Below are 22203 nucleotides of genomic sequence, written 5' to 3' on the forward strand. Positions count from 1 at the left end.
ACACTCAGTACTAAAAGGAATTATGTGATATAAGTTTAAAAAGAGTGGGACCTCCCTCTTCCCTTTTTTTTTTTTTTTTTGGAGAGTTAATTTCAATTACATCAGACTAAAATGGCATTAGTTTTTAAAACTTGCCTTTACAACTTACTGTTAAACAAAAGCCCTAAATGTTAAATACATGTTGTATGGCTGAGTTTGGCTCCTAATTTTCTACTAATGTTGAAGTTTTAAGTATAAGACATTAATTATTCCTTTTGAATTTTGACTTTGGATATAGCCCCACTACTCCAGCCTTTTAAAATACTTTAAATACAATTTAATGTCATATACAAATGTGTAAAAATGCTTTCAATATTTTTATCCAAATCATTGATAATAATATGGAGCAGAATAAGGATGAAGGCATCACTGTGGCATTCCACTATAGATCGTTCTTCCAAGTGGATATAAATATATAAATCCAAATATTTATATATTTGGTGGGGCCATTTAGCCAATTTTTATCTAATGCCCTTGCCCTCATGTATTTCATACTTTTGTTAGCAATGATCTTTGAGAACTTAATTTATTAAATTTGAGATAATCTGTCCTGCTCCATTTTCCTGTCTATCCTAGTAAATCTGTCCTCCAAAGGGTAAGTTTAGTAGGACAATATTTTCTTAAGAAACCAACCTTGGTTCTAGAAGTTACCAATCTTCTTTAACAATCCATTCTAGAATCATGCTAGGAAAAATCTCAACAATCACCAGTTTGTGAAATATTCTTTTTGAAAGTTAAGAATACTTTTGCATTTGTAGTGTAGAGTACTTAGCTCATTCTTTTATCACAGGTAATGTTTCACTGTTTTCATTTGCAAGTTCCTTGATCACAATTCACCTGGACAGGCAACTATGTACATATTATCAGCTGACTGGTGCACAATATCAATCTTCTCACTACTCTAGGGCTTCTGTTCTCCTTTACCAATGTCCTCTGTGAAAAAGTGATTTTTATACTGAGGGAGAGTAGTGAAAGAAAAAACAAAACACAACACAGGACTTAGAGAAGAAAAAATTAAACAGAAGTTCTAATTTCTCCTTTTGATCACTACAAATTTTCCCCCAAGCAATGAGTAGGACTATTCTTTCCATGGCTTTCTTCTTATGTAAACATTACTTACATTATTTTAAATGAGGATGATGATTGGCCTGTTCTCTCAAAGAATATATTCAGAAGAAAGAAGAAGTAAGCTTCTTATTTTCTGTATAGATTTCAATTTAAAATTTCACTTCTTTATTCACTCTCAAATTTACTATACGCAGAGAATAAAGAAAAGTGAAGTATGTGGTAAGAGAAAAAAACAATCCTATGGCTAGCCACAATCTGCCAACATTATCACTATATACATTTGGAACAATAATTAGCAGGTAATAAAATGTGTTTTTCCTGGCAGATAAATGGTCTCAAGGCACACTTTTTCTGCATATTTTATGAGAATGAGACTCAAGTGATCCTGATGGTATGCTAAGAATGGATTAGAATAATAATGCCATAACTCTTATAAAAAATAATAAATATTAGTGTTACTGTTTATAACCATTATAGCAAATGAAATTAAATGAAGTTAAAAAAATTGGTAATATTTGTCATTAATGGATTCTTGTAAAATTTGAAATTTGATACCTACCCTTTTACTCAAAGAGCAGTATGAAAAATTAATTACAAAAAAACTGATGAATTAACATAACTAAATGAATTTTGTTTGAATTTACAAGAAAACCAAACTTTGACTATTTTGATGTAATTATAGTACTTTTGGTTATGCACAGTAAAGATGACAACCAGAAGTCTTCAATACCTTTCTAAATAAATAAATAATCATATGATATACAGTAAGCATTTGGCATGTCCTAAAATGACAGAGGTGATAAGAGTGACATATGCAAATGCAGGCTTTCCAGCACTTTCATTGACTATATAAACAGCCAAACAAAACTCCAATAAACAAATAGTACAGAGTATGTATAGAAAAGCATGACAAAGGGCTTAAGCATCCTTAAAAGGTCATGGCAATCTCAAAGATAGGCAAATAAATACAAAGTACCAACTGCATTAGTCAGGATTCTCCACAGAAACAGAACCAGTGTGGGGAGGGAGAATTGAGATTTATTTATTTCAAGGAATTGGCTCATGCTACTGTAGGGGATGGCAACTACGAAATCCTTAGGGCAAGCAGGCAGGCTGGAAACCCAGGATTTCTACGTTACAATATTGAGGAAGAATTTCTTCTTTCTTGGAAAACCACAGTATTTGCTCTTAAGATGTTCAACCCATGGGATGAGGCCCACCTACATTATTTAGGGTATCTCTTTTACTTAAAGTCGACTTACTATAAAGGTTAATTAAATCTACAAAATGCCTTCACAGTAATATCTAGACGAGTGTTTCACCAAATGATTGAGCACCACAAGCTAGCTAAGGTGAGACATAAAGTTAACCATTACACAAACCTAAAAGGTTTTATTTATCAAATTAACAGTTTAAAAATGTGTTGTTAAAAGCTCAGTGAATGAGCACCTTCTTGTATTGCTTGATACTTATAAATTGGTAAACACAGAATTTTTTCAACATATATTATAAAGTCTTCAACTGTTAATAATATTAAGAGTAATAATGACAACAAAGTTTCTTGCCATATAATTAATTTTACTTCTAGACATCTATGCCAAAGAAAAATACAAAAACAAAAATAATATATGGGCAAAATTACTCATTGCAGCATTCTGTATACTGGAAAAAGAAAATCACGACTAACTTAAAAACACACCTGTAATAATGTTAATTAAAAATGGGAAGATAAGCTATAATCACAAGTATGAGAAAATGAACAAATTGGTGGGGAACAGAATAAAATATAAATAGCACTTAGGTGGACTAAGGTTCTTTTTTTCTTCTTCTTCCTTTATCTTTCATTTTCCAAGGAACAGGTAAACACTGAGGGCAACAGAGAGCTGCATGGGGGAAAGGACTGTTTTATTCACTGCTTTTTCTCCAGCACTTAGCAGAGTGTATAATACATACAGATGTCAAATATTTGCCTAATGAACACTACATATTTAAAATAGAAAAAAACAAAAACATTGTAAACAAATGAACTATCTACATCTTTAGTTTCCTCATTTTTATTTCATTTCCATTTAGAGCTATTTGGATATCAAAGCCCACTTGATTAACACTGCTAAAATACAACCATTTGATCTAAACCTATGTAGAATCGTTTTAGGTTTCTCACACACATAAAAAATCAGAAATATTTCATCTAGAACCAAACTGTGAATATATCAAATCTTCTACATATTTCCTAGATTACATAATATATAAGAAGGGGGTACAGGCAATTTTAAGCAGATTTTAAAACACAGATGCTAATCTTAAAGAGTAAATTAGCTTCATTATTTGAAATGAATCAAATATTCATTGTAATCATCTGCCCAATTTCACTTACTGAAATTTCTTCAAGAACTTCATAAAAATCTACACTTTTGTAGCTTATTTTACTAAAATGGAAAAAAGCACTATTTATAAATAATGTTGCAGAACGTAATATTATTTTTTGGAATAAAACCTATAAGATCTGTTTGGTAAAGACAGTATAATGCAATAAGAGGGCTGAAAATGTCGAGAATATTTGCTCTGACATAAAGTATATGACCCATTTGAGTTTCACAAGACCTAATTCTAAAGTAGAAATTACAATGCCAGGATTTTAGGTAGTTGTAAACTAAACCTGTAATTTAACTAGATGGTAAGGCTGAAGTAGAAATGCCAAAAATTGTGATCAAAGAGGCATTGTTTTTTGTCTTGTTTTGCTTTTAGGTTCATGCAGTACAAAGAATACAATAAAAAAAAGGCAGGCAATATTTGAAATCACAGATATGAGCCCTTCTGTTTGCCAACTGTGTGATCCTGGGCAAAATACTTATCTCTAAGCTGTAGTTTTGTTATCTGCAACATGTAAGAAATTAAGCCTTTCGCAGGAGAATATAGTAGGGCAGCGGTCCCCAACCTTTTTGGCACCAGGGACCAGTTTCGTGGAAGACAATTTTTCCACGGACCGGGGTGGGGGGATGGTTTCGGGATGATTCAAGCGCATTACATTTATTGTGCACTTTATTTCTAGTCTTATTACATTGTAATATATAATGAAATAATTATACAACTCACCATAATGCATAATCAGTGGGAGCCCTGAGCTTGTTTTCCTGCAACTAGATGGTCCCATCTGGGGGTGATGGGAGACAGTGACACCCGAAGTGTGCTGCTTATGTCCAGTCTACTCCGTAATCTCGCTTTGGTTGCTGTCACTGCAGAGAACCCTGCTTCACAAAGATAGGAAGTTGGAAATGGAAGCAGGTCTTTCAGTGCTTTTGTGGCAATCTCAGGATATTCCACCTTGACTTCAATCCAGAACGTATGGAGATTTGAAGTTGTCTCAAACATACCTTTAAGGCCACCGTCATTTGAGATCTCAAGCAGTTGATCCTCTTCTAGCACGGACAAAGTCGATTATTCACAGATGGGTTGCGGATCCATTCCTTCCCCGTTCAGGGGTCTTTTGTGGTTGGGAAGTAATGCTCAAACTCTTCTGAAAGCTGAGACAGGTGATCATGCACCAGCTGGGAAAAAGAAGGCCCTGGCTCAGTCTCTTTCAAAATCTCTGCTAATGTTTGAAACATGTCAAAAATCCCAATGTTCACTCGTCGCCCCCATAATTCCAGTCTGGCTTTGAATGCAGCCACTTTATCTGCCACCTGAACACAGTTGTCGTTCTCCCCTGAAGTGACAGAGTGAGTTCCCTGAGCAGGTTGAATATGTCACACAAGTAAGCAAGTTTTGCGACCCATTCTGTGTCACTGAAGTGTGCTGCCAGTGGTGACTGTTTTTTGAAAAGAAATCTCTGGAGTGGCTCTTGTAACTCAAAAACTCTGGCCAGTGATCTACCTTTAGAAAGCCATCTCACTTGTGTGTATGAGAGAAGACGTGCGTGCTCTGCGTCCATCTCCTCACAGAGCTGCATGAACAGATGTGAGTTAAGGGCATGTACTTTAATGTGGTTGATAATTTTAATCACATCCTGCCAAACAACGCTGTTAAGTTCAGGTGACATTTTTCGGCTAGCCAGCATTTCTCTATGGATGACACAGCGTGTAGACTTACATTCATAAGCAACCTCTTTGACCTGAGTAGTGGAACCAGAAAGCCATCCAGTCATGGCAGCCGCTCTGTCTGTACATATACCGACACAAAATGACCAATTCAGTTTTCCTGATATGTAATCATTTAAAAACTTGAATAGTTCTGCAGCTGTGGTGTTGGTTGGCAACAAAAGTACACATAACATATCCTCACGCACGTCCTCCTGAAAAATATATCTCACAAAAACAAGCATTATTGCCTTGTTGTCAACATCGGTAGACTTGTCAACCTGGATTGCATACCACAATGACTCATTAATCCTCTCTAACAATTGTGCCTCAGTATCCTCTGCTATTTCATCAATTCGTCTACTTATAGTGCTAGCCGAAAGAGGAACACGTGCCACCTTCTGAACTGCAGCCTCTCCTAAAAGTTCACAACAAATGTCCTTAGCAGCAGGCAGGATCAACTCTTCACCAATACTAAGGGCTTCTCAGCTTTAGCAATGCGGTTAGCCACTAAGAATGATGCTCTCAGCGCGGACACATTTGATGAAGTGGTGGCCTTCAATAATTGCTTCTGTTCTTCGTGTTCACGTTTTCTTCTTTTGAGAAACTCCAAAGGCTTGTCTTTTAATGCAGGGTGCTTGGTCTCCATGTGGCAAAGCAGTTTTGAAGGTTTCATGGCTTTGTTGGATAGCCGGTCACCACATATTATACAAAGCGGGCTTGGAGAACGTGAATCACCTGTTGCAATGAACCTGTAATTTAAGTAGGACTCTTGGTATTTTCTTTTAAATGCAGCTTTCTTTTTGTTGGCAGTCTTAGAGGCTTCTGCTGTCTCATCATTGTGTCTTTCCCCCTTTTCAAAGAAGCTCTCCAGCGACGTTTGTTTTTTATTCATTTTGGCTAGGGTTTGCTTGTGGGCTTACCAAAACTGTGACTGAGACAAGTGCGCAGTGTGGGAAAGAGGCGTGGATGGAAGAGGTAAATAAAATAATGGGCAGGCCAAGCAAGGACTAAAATAAGTGTCGGATTCTGACTGAAAGCCTGCCACCAGATGCAGCTGTACAATTGAAGCACATCAACACACTTGCCACTATAAAGCCTGCTACCAGATGCAGCTTAATTGTCACTTGCCACTCACTGATAGGGTTTTGATATGAGTCTGCAAGCAGTTGACTTATTATGGTCTCTGTGCGGTCAAACCTCTCTGCTAATGATGATCTGTATTTGCAGCCACTCCCCAGCACTAGCATCACCGCCTCAGCTCCACCTCAGATCATCAGGCATTAGATTCTCATAAGGAGCGCGCAACCTAGATCCCTCACATATGCAGTTCACAGTAGGTAGGGTTCACACTCTTATGAGAATCTAATGCCACTGCTGATCTAATAGGAGGTGGAGCTCAGGTGGTAATGCAAGCGATGCGGAGTAGCTGTAAATACAGATGAAGCTTTGCTCCTTCGCTGGCCACTCACCTCCTGCTGTGCAGGCTGGTTCCTAACAGGGGGTTGGGGACGCCTGTTGTAGGGATAAAGTGACCTGTCTGTAAAGCAATTAATACAGTATAAATAGTAGTAGATAATAAATAATTGTACTAAGTTTATAAAGAGAACTTTAAAAATTCAAACTTGCTATAGGATTTTTTAATACATATTATATGTTATAATGACAAAAGTCATTCAATTCATACTCTGTATTTTTAAAAAATTATATTTAGTTTTCATGTCACTTAATTTTTATAAATGTCCTTTAGGCATCTGACAAAGAAAAGCTTCATTATCATGTATTCTTTATATTTTGTAAATGACTGTGTTCAAATACTCTATACCTTGGATTTCAGAGTTCCAAAAATTATATTCAGTGGAACACCAGTATTCCATGGATATAAACAATGTTCCAAAAAAAAGTGTGATCGTGAAAGAAGCTGGGGAAATAATAAAGTTTCTTTAAAACAGAACTGAAAGCTTATACTATGTAAATGAGACTACTGAACTTTTTTATTCCCTCTCTCTTCAGAATCTCTATTAATAGTGAATTATAAACTTACTTTTTACTTTTTCCAATATTATCTGTCATAGACACACTGGTATGTTTAATTAATGCCAACTGAGTTTTTATTAAATTCTCCTTCTATTTCTGATATTTTTTGCTTTAAATTAAATCTGGAATCAAACCCAAATTTTGTTGCCTATTAGATGGGTGTTACCATATTGACTCATTGATTATCATTGTTACAATCTCACAGTGTCTTTATAAAGAAATAAATAAAATAGCACACGTTATGGATGTACCGTAGTAATAGACACATAGTAAATATTGAACTGATGGTACTAATTGTTGTGATTATTAAATAACTAATTCCTGGTTATTTACTCTATTACTGATTAAGTTATATAAATAAAAATGAACTTACAAAATGTCTTTTAATAAATTTTGTTCAAAAGTCTACTTGGACAAAAACAGATATTTTATTGATACTACTACTTCCGCTTACTTTTTATGGGAATTCGATTGAAAAGCAGTATTCATTTTTTTATATTTATCCTGTGTTATTTTGTTTTCCGAGTCTCTTGTAAGCAGTAAATGACTGAATTTTGCTTTTAAATCCAATACGATCTGAAACTCTTATAATGTAAGAAAAAAATAAGACCATGATAGTTTTTTTTTTAATTGAAGTAGAGTTGATGTACAATGTTGTGGCAATCTCTGCTGCACAGCAAAGTGACTCAGTTATCCACATAGAGACATTCTTTTCTTACATTATTTTCCATTATGGTTTATCACAGGATATTGAATTTATCACAGGATATTGAATTCCTGTGCTACACATTAGGATCTTGTTGTTTATCCATTCTAAATGTAATGGTTTGCATCTACCAAACCCAGACTCGCAGTCCATCCCTCTCTCTCCCTCCTCCCCCTTGGCAACCACAAGTCTGTTCCCTATGTCTATGACTCTGTTTCTGTTTTGTAGATAGGTTCATTTGTGCCATATTTTAGATTCCAAATATAAGTGATATCATATGGTATTTGTCCTTCTGTTTCCAACTTACTTCACTTAGTATGATAATCTCTAGTTGCATCCATGTTGCTGCAAATGGCATTATTTTTGTTCTTTTTTATGGCTGAGTAGTATTCCATTGTATATATGTACCACATCTTCTTTATCCATTCATCTGGCGATGGATATTTAGTTGTTTCCATGTTTTGGCTATTGTGAATAGTGCTGCTATGAACATAGTGGTGCATGTATCTTGCTGAATTATAGTTTTGTCTGGGTACATTCCCAGGAGTAGGATTACTGGATCATATGTTAATTGTACTTTTAGGTTTCTGAGGAACCTCCATACTGTTTTCCATAGTGTCTGTACCAACTTACATTCCTACCAACAGTGTAGGAGGGCTCCCTTTTCTCCACACCCTCTCCAGCATTTGTTATTTGTAGACTTTTTAATGATGGCCATTCTGACCAGTGTGAGGTGGTACCTCATTGTAGTTCTGATTTGCATTTCTCTAATAATTAGTGATGTTGAGCATCTTTTCATGTGCCTACTGGCCATCTGTATGTCTTCTTTGGAGAAATGTCTATTAAAGTCTTCTGCCTATTTTTCAATTGGGTTGTTTTCTTTGTTGTTGTTGAGTTGTATGAGCTCTTTGTATATTTTGGAGATTAAGCTCTTGTCTATTGCATCATTTGCAAATATTTTCTGCCATTCTGTAGGCTGTCTTTTTGTTTTGTTTATGGTTTCCTTTGCTGTGCAAAAGCTTGTAAGTTTGATTAGGTCCCATTTGTTTATTTTCTAATTTCAATTGCCTTGGGAGACTGACTTAAGAAAACATTGGTAGGATTTATGTCAGAGAATGTTTGGCCTATGCTCTCTTCTAGGAGTTTTATGGTGTCATGGCTTATATTTAAGTCTTTAAGCCATTTTGAGTTTATTTTTGTGTGTGGTGTGAGGGTGTGTTCTACCTTCACTGATTTACATGCAGCTGTCCAACTTTCCTAGCACCACTTGCTGAAGAGACTGTCTTTTTCCCATTTTATATCCTTGTCTTCTTTGTCAAAGATTAATTGATCGTAGGTGTGTAGGGTTATTTCTGAGCTCTCTATTCTGTTCCATTGATCCATATACCTGTTTCTGTACCAATACCATACTGTTTTGATTACCGTAGCTTTGTAGTATTGTCTGAAGTCTGGGAGAGTCATGCTGCTCCTTTATTTATTTTACTCTGGCAATTCTGGGTCTTTTATGGTTCCATATAAATTTTTGGATTATTTGTTCTAGTCCTGTGAAAAATATCATGGGTAATTTGATAGGGATTGCATTAAATCTGTAGATTCCTTTGGGTAGTATTGCTATTTTAACAATATTAATTCTTCCAATCCAAGAGCATGGGATATCTTTCCATTTTTTTGAATCCTCTTTTATTTCTTTTATTAATGGTTTATTGTTCTCAGAGTATAAGTCTTTCACTCCTTGGTCAAGTTTATTCCTAGGTATTTTATTTATTTATTTATTTGGTGATTTTAAAAGGTATTTTTTTTTTACATTCCCTTTCTGATATTTCATTGTTAGTGTAAAGGAATGCCACCGATTTCTGAATGTTAATCTTGTATCCTGCTACTTTGCTGAATTCATTTATTAGAAGGCTTTCAGCTTTTCACTGTTGAGTATTATACTGGCTGTGGGTTTGTCATAAATGGCTTTCATTATGTTGCAACATGTTCCCTCTATACCCGCTTTGGTAAGAGTTTTTATCATGAATGGATGTTGAGTTTTGTCAAATGCTTTTTCTGCATCTATTGAGATGATCATGTGGTTTTTGACTTTTCTTTTGTTAATGTGGTGTGTTGCATTTATTGATTTGCATACGTTGAACCATCCTTGTGAACCTGGGATGAATCCCACTTGGTTGTAGTGTATGATCTTTTTTATGTGTTGTTGGATTTAATTTGTTAATATCTTGTTGAGAATTGTCGCATCTATATTCATCAAAGATATTGGCCTGTAATTTTCTTTTTTGGTGGTGTCTGGTCTGCTTTTGGTATCAGGTTGATGGTGGCTTCATAGAATGTCTTTGGGAGTGTTCCCTCATCAATCTTTTGGAAGAATTTGAGAAAAACTGATATAAGTTCTTTTTACGTTTGGTAGAATTTGCCTGTGAAACCATCTGAAGACCATGATAGTTTTACTTGTTGGCCGGACTAATGCTATTTCTACACAAATGTAGTAGTATAAAGTGAAATTAGATGGTCCTCCAAAGATTCCTATAGCATTCTGTGCTTACTCTTTTCTTACCAATATCTCTTATTTTACTGTAGTTGCCTGTTACTAGTTTGACTTTCCACACTGGACTGTAAGCTTTGGGGGACATAGACGTTTTTGTTTTTAAATCCCCCAGACCTACTTCAAGCCTTGGTATAAAACATGCAAAAGTGTTTATTGTTTTTATGGAATAGCTGACAAATGAATGAAAAGTGAATCAAGGAATGAATAAATAAGAAAATGCATATTAAGCACTTTGACAAACACCTAGAACATGATTAGTCCTTGTTAGATATTATAATTATTTAGTGACCTTATTTTTATATTTGACTGTTGAACTTTGACTTGCCTTTATCTTCTGCACTTTGTTTTTCAATTAAGATATAACTGAAACAACATTAGTTTCAGGTGTACAACATAATGACTCAATGTTTGTATATACATAGTTATAAACCAAAGTACAAGATCTATACATTGAACACTATACATTGTGTTATAAACCAAAGTACATCTATACATTGAAACAAACCAATGATAAAAGCAATCAAAGAGGACACAAATGAAGATATCATTTTTCATTCATCAGAAGATTCAATAAATCAATAAATTCACTGACTCAACACAACTCAAATCAAAACACATCAAGATTTTTTGTAGAAATCAACAAGCTGATTCTAACGTTTACACTAAAAGAGGAATTAAAAGAGGTAAAAAAAGTTTATAAAAGAAGAAAACTTGGAGAAATCACACCATGAAATTCAAGATATACCATAAAGCTACAGTAATCAAGACAATGCTGATTTTGGCATAGAGAGCAATGAAACAGTCCAGAAAAGGACCCACACACATATGATAAATTAATTTTCAACAAAAATGCAAAGACAATTCAACAGAAAAAAGGATTTTCATAAATGGTGCTAGAACAATAGGATACCCACATGCGAAGAACAAAACAAAACAAATTTGGTCTATATCTCATGCCTCACACAAAAATGACTCAAATGTAAAACCTACAACTTATAGAGGAAAATATAATCTTTTTGACTGGGGTTAAGTAAGAAGTTCTTCTGTGGGATACCAAGAGTACAGTTCATGAGAAAAAAAACTGATAAACTGCATCAATATTAAGAACTTCTGTTCTTCCCAAAGACACTGTTAAGAGAATATAAACATTTACAAATGACATATCTGATAAAGGACTTGAATGTAAAATACGTTCAAAACAAAATAAGAATATTAAGAATCCAAAATAAAAATGAGCATAAGAACAGATATTTCATTAAAGAAAATGTACAGATGGTAAAGAAGCACAGGAGAAGATACTTAACTTTATTAGTCAAATGCAAACTGAGTATAACTCAAACGCATATTAAATGCAAGTCAATGCAAATTAAAACCATATAGGATACCACTACACAGCTACTGGAGTGGCTTAAATTAAAACAAATAAACATGATTATACCAAGCACTGCTGAGAATTTTAAAAAACCTGAAACAATCATACATTGCTGGTGGGCATACAAATGGTATAACTACTTTGAAAAGCAGTCTGACAGCTGTTATCAAGTTAAGCATATACTTAGTAACAACCCAGTTATTGCAAATTTTTAAATGAAAACTTATGTTTATTCCAAAATTGCATGTGAATATTTTATAGCAGCTTTATTCATAATCACCAAGAACTGAAAACAACCCAAATTTCCTTTAACTGGTAAATGGATAAACAAATTGTGGCACATCCATACATGGAATACTACTTAGCAATGGAAGAAATAAACTAATGGGAAATATACAACATGGATGCATCTGAAATGTATTATAATAAGTGAAAGAAATCAGCCTCAAAAGGCAACATACTACTTGGTTCTATTTATATGATATTATAGAAAAGGCAAAACTATAGGTACATAAAACAGATGAGTGGTTGTCACATATCAGGGATGAAGAAATTACAGTGGCTACAAACGGCACAGAAAAATATTTTGGGGTGATGTAATTCTTCTATATTTTGATTGTGGTTTCTTATATGATTGTGTTTGTCAAAACTCACAGGACTACTTTCACATGGATGAATTTTATGGTATGCTAATTATAGCTTTTTTAATAAAAAATAAAGGGAAAAAAGCCAATAACCACGCACTTTGAATGTAAAGAATTGTGTGAAAGCAAATATTCTAAATTCCAGGCCCAGTACCAGAAGCTCATATAGGTTCCTGGTGCCATTATACAAGGGACTGATCATCACAGACAGAGCAAATTTTAGTGAATATAGGAAGAGCAGTAACAAGGTTCAAGAAGTACAAATAAAAGCACAGAACAAGATGAGACAGAGGCCACCAAAGCAACATAACTGAATGCAAAGATCAAGGCCAACAGGAGGAAGAGGCCAGTTTATATGTCTATAATCACTCATATACATAATAACATATAAATAATAAATATGTATATAATCATTGATATCGATGGGTGTATCTGAGTACTGATGAGTACTGATAAGACATGTCCTGACCAAACTTTAATCAGGATTCTCTAAGCCCTCTTCTCTACTAGGCCTCAACCTTGGCCCCCATCCTGGCCAGGTCTGCAAGGCCCAGTATTAGCAAGAATCCTGCTAAGTCAGGTTAGAGAGAATCCCCCCAACCCTTGATATCCAATCAAATTCCTCATTCCCCACTCTTGATAACTGATCACTCTCCATATTTAATCAAATTCCTTATCCCTGTCCTTGACATCTGAACCCTTTGGATTGCCCTCAACAAGAATTCTGTTACATCAGTTTAGCAAGAATCCCCCCTACTCTTGATGTCTCATAGTAATTTTCCATCCACCAATCCCCCTAACCTGCTTCCCTAGCTATAAATTCCCACTTGTTCTTGTTGCAATGAGTTGAGCCCAATCTCTTTCCCTTACTGCAATAATCTTGACACCTATCACAACAGTCTTGAACGAAGTATTCCTTACCATTCAAATAAGAGTGAGAATAATTTTTTCCTTAACAGTACACATAAACACACACATTCACATCTATGCACCTTGATTACACACAAGAAGCTTTTGGGTAGGAAAAGATTGGTAAAAGAAAAATACAATTTCCAAAATAGTTCCTACCTATATATATACCAAACTAGTGCAGCAGCAACAATGGTAATAGTGATAGTGGCATAACCCCCTCCTGTCAGAAATAATGCTGTAAAGAGAGAAAGTTAATAAGAAGTTAATTAGATGTAAAGATTAGTATCTTTTTTTCCTGTATCAGATTTTTGGGAACCCCAACTGGATGGGGAATGCTCTCTAGGTACTGACTTCTCATCCAAATATAACATAAAGTTTTAAGGGCCATTCCTGCTCCAGGACAAATTATCTCACAAATAAGTCTTCAGGAAAAAAAAAAAAAAAAAATTGATCAACATTGAATAGTCTTAAAGTATCCTGACAATTATACTCAAATAGCTTTTGTAGTGAAAAATATCATTAATAAAAAGACATAAAATATGCTGAAACTCTTCAGAAAGTAATTTCAATACTTTTTTCACTTTATTCTTGGTTTTTTGAATCATATCTTCCACATTGATCATAACCACTATATATTAAACATAGGTCTTAGCAAAATTTTTTTAGGTAGAGAAACAAATTTCAATTCAAAACAATTGTTTTCTGTACTGAGAAAAAAAACTTAAATAAACATAGTTTTTCTAATGCAATATACTCATTTTAAAAGGTTATTTGCAAATCACAATGTTACACGTAAAATCACACTTTGCATATTTTATATCATGATTTCACGGATATATCATCATTAACAATAAATTTACTTCAAAAAATTTATTTTAAAATGTACTTTACAAACAAATAATTAACATTTTAAGCTGACTCCTAAACTGGATGTCAAGAGATGAACCTTAAAGAAAATGGGGAAAAATGATTAAAGTAGATAAACATTAAAGTAGGCTATAAAAAGATAATAAGTATCTGAGCCCATAATATTACTAAAATGCTAGCTAATTATACGTGAAACCCTTGGGTTATCTTCATTTAATTGTTTTCCATACTATTTGGGCAGTAAGAAGAATTGCACTCCGACCTCCACCAAAAAGGTCTGATTTTCAGTTCTAAAGCATTACTGTCTTAAATGAGGGGAAATGGTGTTCTCGTTGTTTCTAAGGGATTCACACATATATCTCACAAGTGTGTGATTTAACAATATGCCACTTGGTTTATTGCTACCTTCTTGCCCTTAGTTCTTCTCTCCATGGGCTTTTCTCTGTGTTTCTTTTTTCTATATTTAAGGTGCCAAGATGACAATATTTTTCTGTTCTGCCCAAGCAGAATGAGAGTGCATGCCTTGTAACAATCTATGACTACCAATTTTCCTCTAAATGAATGCAGGGAATATTTTAAAACATCCCCATGATCTGGAGATGATACTCAGAAAACCAAGCGTGAACAAATGCCTGTGCCATACAGAAGAGAACAATGTGATATGTAGGATATTCAGGAGACCAGGCATAAATCACCATTCCTTAATCTCAATTCAAGCCAGATATGATTTTCTCTCATTTTAAATGTATTCTAGTCAAAGTAAATTTTTAAAATTAAACCAATTTTTTAAATGCTGGGTACTTTCTCCTTTTCAGTCACATTTTTGGACACTTTCATACATTAATATTCAAATCTTACCCACTTTTCAACTAAAACGAACTCTCACTTTCCACCTTGCCCTACACACAGAGAAAACAAGGACTTTTTACTTGCTTGTAATCCAACCTGTCTGACTTCTTGCCTATGTTTATTTATTACAGTAGTAATTCTTAACTGGTAAACTTTTCAGTGGGTTTCTAGATGCATATACTTCTGTGATAAAGTTTGGGTTCTAAAAAAATATATTTGATTAACAGTATAAACGTTTTTGAAAGATCATGAAGCCAAAAGAGTCTTGATATATTAAGATAATGCTAGCTGCTATCCACAAATAATTCCCAAAATTTCAATGACTTAATACAAGTTTTCTTTCTTCTTCACAGAAATGTTCCTAAATAACAGAGTCCCTCCAAATGGTAATTTAATCTCCCCATATCTATGGTTCTGTCATTGACAAAGCACTTAATGTTTCTCTTACAAGCAAAAGAAGAAAGAGATGGCAGACAGAGCCCATCTACTCCTTAACCATCTTGGCCAGGAAGTGACACATTACTTTCACTCACAAATCACTGATGAAAAGTAAGCTACTTGAACTTTGTTTACTGTCCAGGGAAATCATAATATAAATTAAACTGCTGAACTTGAAAAAACTTATTTCATATCAACTGTTTTATTTGACAGGTATTTCAAGGGAGGATATAATAGCAAAAAGAGGCTTTTACGAACTGCATCAACCCCATAAAAGCAAGGGAAAAGGCTCCCTGGGGGAGCAGCGGCTAGCCAGTGACAACTCTAATATGTAAGAAGAAGAACAAATTTTGGTGGGTGGTTAGATACCACTGCCATGCCTGAGCAGGATGTTTAAAAAGTCAAAAATAAATTAAAAGTAAAATTATAGAACACCAAAGATAAGGAGAAACTATTAAAAACAACCAAGGATAAAAGACTATCTACAAAAAAAAAAAAAAAAAAGACTATCTACAAAATATCAATAAATTAACTAACATTAGACACCTCATAAACAACAAGAGAGATTGAAAGACAATGAAATAATATCTTCAAGGAAAATAACTGTTACAGAATTTTATGTAACACTGAAATGTCATTCACAAATTAGGGTGTAACAAAAATTATCAGAAAAAACAAAAATTAAGGAAGTTTATACTACAGAGTTAATAAAGACTATAATATAGGAAGTAAATTGAACACATGAGAAAGGAGAGAAGGCAAGAAGTAAAATGAAATATAAAATTTGTAAATATGTGAGTATATCATAATAAGAAATGAAATAACAATAACATTTTGGGGAATTTAAGAACAAACTAGAACTAAATATTAAATAATTGTGGGTACATGGAGTAAGAACAAAAACATGGTAAACTCTGTATAATGTTGGCTCTTTAGGGAAGGAGGAGGAAGGAAAACATAACAGAGAAGTTCAGCCTTAGCTTTATTTGTCACCCCACCCCCAATGTAAAAGATCTGAAGTAAATATGTCATAATGAAACTGGTGGAGTTCAGAACCCGCTATCCCAAAATATGACACCTTGATATATTCAATATTTTAAGCTAAAGGAATTTGAGGAAAGGCACATGTGAGAAGGACTCTCTGACCTCCTCCTTCTTGCCCAAAGCAGATCGAAAGACCCTCTTGTCAGAAGGGCCCTCTCCATACCCTGAGGAAAGGCGCATCCTTATCTCTGAAGACAGAGGGATGCCAAGAGGACTACAAATTAACAGGTTTTGCTAAGCTTCCCCCAATTTACTACCTTTACGGCACACCCTTTTGTCCTATCATGTTTTTCCATGACTTTACTTCATGAATCCTAGTATAAAAACACTCAGATATAACTGTTTCTTTGGGTCTTTATTTCCTTATGAAGGCTCTCATGTCATGTAAAATTATGTTAAATAAATCCATATGGTTTTCTCTTGTTAGTCTGTCTTTTGTCAGTTCAATTTAAGGGCCCCAGCCAGAGAACACAACATGGTAGTAGGGAAAACAATTTTTTCTTCCCCTACAAAATCATTTGTTAAATCTTGATACTACATCTATTAATTTTGTGTTTGCTCTATTTAATTACAGGAAATGCAATTAAAATATGTGATAAGGGAAGTTTCAAAATCAATGGAGAAGGAATTATCCAAACCTTATACAAAAATTATGTTTTTTAAAACATAAAACTGCCAAATGCTAACAGAAATTATAGCTAGATTGAAAAATCTAAACATTCTTTCAAAAAGGAAACCTTAAAAAAAACATAAAAATGGATGAGTGAACTATTTCTCGTATTTCAGGAGAATGGACACCCTTTGCATAAAAGTAATCACAAAGGAACTGATCAAGAGATTTCTCCACATAACTATAGCTACTAGTTATTGAATATTACTATATTCTAGGTGCTGTGCTTCATTTAATCTTTATACAGCCCTGTTGAGATACTTCAATTAACTGTAATTTAGAGATTTTAAAAAAAGGCACAAAGAAATTATATAGTTGCCCCAATCCAAACTACTAATAAAGAATAAAAGACACCATTTGAAGTGGCTTCTTAGTTCACAAAGATTGCAAAAATTGACATGGCCTTTCTTCCAACATATCCCTTTAACTGATCTGATGTTAAAAACACCTAAATAAAGTGGGGAAATGGAATTCCTTCCTCTAAATTTCTGAAACTTGAAGGGTGAGGAATTAAGCATAATGAGTGCTGAAGATGGGCAATACAGAGGCAATACTAAAGAGTGTTTCTCAAAGTTCTCTGATAAGTATTACGTGATTAGTCTATTAGAAATACCTATACTTGGAATCCAACTAAATCATTAAGAATAAAAATTAATAGACAAGAAGCTTGTTAATCTGAAGAGTGAACAAATATCCCCAGTATTCTCATTAGCAAGAAATTTGGAAAACACTGCCCAAAATGGTGTTTCCTAATATTGTGGAAACAAAACACTCTCCTGGATTCTTGTTAAAAATACAATAGAGTAAAGCACATAAAAATGCTGTTTTCATAGACTAAAAACAGCTAAATACTGCCAACTTCATAAGGTTTAACCTCATATATTCCTTTGCCCCACTGGATTTACTGCATCAGACTCTGCAGAAAAGAGAACATCATTAACAAGTTAAGTACAAGGGATTTTCATAATAAACAAAATTTGAAGAAAAAAATTATCATAAGGAGGAAATTAAGAGCTCTAGATATTAAAATTCTCCAAGTTACACGAGATCCTGTTCTAGATAAGTGAGACTGGCAAACTTCAGTTCAAATCTAATCTGGAGCTTGATTTTTATTGAATTTCTATTGAAACACAGCAGTACTCATTCACAAATTGTTTATAGCTGCTTTCTCACTATAACAGCAGAGTTAAACAGTTGCAACAGTGAGCCTAAAATATTTACTATCTATCCTTTTTGGAAAAGATTTGCCAAACTTCCCTTAAAGCAATCAAAAAATAAAACAACAAAGACTTGTAAATGATAAACCAATAGAGGACATAAAATGAAATAATTAAAATAATCCAAAAGTCGGCAGAAAAGAAAATGAAGAATACGTGGAACAGATAGAAAACAAATAGCAAGATAGTACCTTTAAAACCCCAAAATACTGACAATCACATTAAATGTAAAAAGTTTTAAAAATATAATGAAAAGGCAGTGATTAGATAAAAGGAGCAAGAGTTAACTACATGCTTTCTACAAGAATCCTATTTTAAACATAAAGATACAAATAAGTTAAAAGTATGAGGACAGGAGAAAATATACCATTCTAATAATAATCAAAAGAAAGGTGAAGAAACTATATTAATATCGTATGAGGTAGATTTCATAGCAAATAATATTATCAGAGAAAGAGGTGGGCATTTCATAGTGTTAAAGGTAAAATTATGTGAAGAAGATATAATAATCCTAAATGTTTATGCACCAAATAGAAGTGTTTCAAATTGCTGGGGATGAAAACAAAACAAAACAAAACAAAACAAAAAACAGAACTCCAAGGAGAACCAGTCAAATGCATAAGTATAGTCAGATATTTTAACACATGCCTCTTAATAATTGGTAGACAAATAGAACAAAAATCTGTAACAACATGGAAGACTTGAACAACATGACCAAAAAACTTAATCTAAATGATATTTATTAAAAACTCCACCAACAGAAGAATGAACATTCTTTTCAAGTAGACAAAGAACATTTACCAATACAGACTGTATTATGGGCCATAAAACAAATCTCAGAAAAGCATTTAAATCATATGAAGTATAGTCTCTGTCTACACTACAATGAGATTAGAAATCAGTAAAAGAAGTACATCTGGAAAACCACAGAATATTTGAAAACTAAATAACACATTTCTAAGTAATCCAAGGGTAAAAAAAGAAATCAACAGAGAAATTTAAAAGTATTTTTTCTCACTGAAAATGAAAACATGACATTTGAAACTACGAGACACGTATCTAAAGTAGTACTTAGAAAAAAATTTACATCACTAAATAGGTTATTTATAGAAGAAAGATTTCAATTAATGACCTAAGCTTCTACTTTAAGACACTACAATAACTGCAAATTAAAACCCAAATTAAAATTAAGCTAAAGAAATAAAATAATAAAGGTCAGAGTAGAAATCAGTGATGTAGAAATCAGAAAAAACAAAAAAGAAAATCAATGAAATCAAAAGCTGACTCTTTGAATTGATAAAAAAATTATAAACCTCTACAAAATTAATGAGGAAAAAAAGAAGACACAGATTACCAATATCTGGAATAAAATAAGAGACATCACTAAAGTTTTATGAAAAAATTACACACACATACATATACATACACATATATATGCATATATATATGTATATAATATATATTTGTTTGACAAAATCCAACATCTATTCCTGGAATAAAAACTCAGAGTAGGAAGAAAAATACTCAACCTAATAAATGGCTTTCACAAAGATGTCTATAGCTAACTTTATATCTAATGATTAAAAATTGAATGTTTTCTTCCCATGGACAAAAAAAAAGGCAGAGATATCCTTCTCCTTTAACATTTACTAGAGGTTCAGCCAGTTCAATAAGTTAAGAAAAAGAAACAAAAGGCATCAAGATTAACTGGAAGATGCAACAATGTCTCTACTCTCAGACAACAACTATGTAGAATATCCCATGGACTCTACAAAAAAAGGTGCTTAAACTAATAATGGATTTTAGTATCATTACAGAATACAAGACCAATACACAACAATCAATTGTATTTCTATGCACTAGCAACAGGCATTGGGTAATTAAAATTAAAAATGTAAATAAATGTCAAACTAGCATTAAAAAAATATGAAATACATTGAGATAAATTTGACTAAAAAAAAAAATGTGCTAGACCTGAACAGTGAAAAATTTTAAACTGGGAAATTTAAAAAGACCTAACTAATTGGGAGATTGGGATTGACGTATATACACTAATATGTATAAAATTGATAACTAATAAGAACCTGCTGTATAAAAAATAAATAAAATTTAAAAAGGAAAAAAATAAAAAAAGACCTAACTAAGTGGAGCAATAAACTGTTTTCTAAGGTAAAAAGACTCAGTATTGTAAAGTGGTCAATTGCATCTAAATAGATTCAACACAATCCCAATCAATATCTGTGATATAATAAGAAATATATATTAGGTCTTTACCCCCAGTTCCCAGCACAAGGCTTCTAAAACCCTTGGAATTTCCAGAGTAAAAGGAGTGAAAGGAGTATCTTTTGTTATACACAACAAGACCCTTTCAACCATACGTGAGTTTATGCTAATGAGGAGACTCTTGGTAGGCCCCTAGATAGCTTCAGGATGGGGGCTGATTGTCAGAGGACCAAATCACGTGACTGGAGGGTTGGAACATTCAGCCTCACCCTCTTCCCCAACTTCTAGGGAAGGGAGAGGTGCTGAAGACTGAGTTAATCAACAATGGCCAATGATTTAATCAATCATACCCATGTAATGAAACCTCCATCAAAACCCCTAAACAACAGGATTCAGAGAGCTTCCAGGTTAGTGAACACATCAAGGTGCTGGGAGAGTGACATACCCAGAGAAGGTATGAATGCTCCACGGTGCCCCTTCTCACCCTTACTTTGCCCTATGCATCTCTTCCATTTGGCTGTTCCTAAGTTTTATACTTTATAATAAATTGGCAATAGTAAGTAAAGCATATTCCTGAGTTGTGTGAGCCATTCTAATAGATTATCAAACCTTGGGAGGCATTTGTGGAAACCCTTGATTTATAGCCACTTGGTCAGAAATACAGGAGGCCTAGGACTTGGGACTGGCATTTGAAGTAGGGTAGTCTTATGGAACTGAGCCCTTAACTAACTCTGCACTAACTCTGCACTAACTCTGGGTAGTGTCAGAATTAAATTGACTTTAAGACATCCAGTTGGTGTCCACATAGAACTAAAGAATTGCTCGGTGTTAAACCCCACATATTTGGTGTCAAGAGTATTTGGTTGTGAGTAAACACAGTTCAAAACATCCCAGCATGCTTTGCTGTAGAAATTGACAGGCTGATTATAAAAATTACATGGAAATATGAATGACCTACAATAGCCAAAACAACTTTGAAATATAAGAACAATATTGCAGGACTTCAAGACTTATTAAGTATCTACAGTAAGTAAACAGTATAGTACTGGAGTTGAGATAGACAAATAGACAAATGGAACTGGTAGCAAGTCAAGAAATAAACCCACACATACATGATTGATTTTTTGATGAAGGTAAAAAGGAAATTTACTGGTAAAAGAAGAGTCTTTTTAGCAATTAAGACTATAATGCTTAGATATCCATATGCAAAAAAGGGAACTTCAATCCATATCTAGAACCATATATAAAAATCAAAGGAATACTTTGAATCACTTATAAACCTGAAATTATGAACTAAAACTTTTAAAATTAAACATAGAAGAAAATCTTTTTGATTTTGCGTTAAGACTTCTTACATATAACACCAAAAGAATGACTCATAGAAAGAAAACTGAAAAACTGGATTTCATATCATTTAAAATTTCTGCTCTTGTAAATACATTAGAAGAAAAGACAAGCCATAGACTATGGTAAAGTATTTGAACATCGAATATCTG

General features: G+C 33.7%; 1 protein-coding gene across 26 annotated transcripts in view; it reads right to left on the reverse strand.

The window, feature by feature from the left end:
* Window positions 1–22203, reverse strand: part of CCDC91 (coiled-coil domain containing 91) — a gene marked incomplete at its 5' end in the record, with an annotated part of 407914 nt that overhangs the window by 166689 nt on the left and 219022 nt on the right. For 6 of the 26 annotated variants that reach the window (XM_082419793.1, XM_082419795.1, XM_082419794.1 and 3 more), the window contains one exon: window positions 4627–5398. The exons of 9 other annotated variants lie outside the window; for them this stretch is intronic. In XM_082419793.1, coding sequence (XP_082275919.1) covers window positions 4733–5398 — 666 coding nt within the window. In that variant the 3' untranslated portion in view covers window positions 4627–4732. Of the gene's footprint in view, window positions 1–4203; window positions 5399–22203 lie in introns of those variants that run through there. 11 more of the 26 variants (XM_082419782.1, XM_082419779.1, XM_082419778.1 and 8 more) reach the window with 5 other exon arrangements.

Source organism: Balaenoptera physalus (genome assembly GCF_965194825.1).
Source record: "Balaenoptera physalus genome assembly, chromosome: 13".
NCBI classification, from domain to species: Eukaryota; Metazoa; Chordata; class Mammalia; order Artiodactyla; family Balaenopteridae; genus Balaenoptera; species Balaenoptera physalus.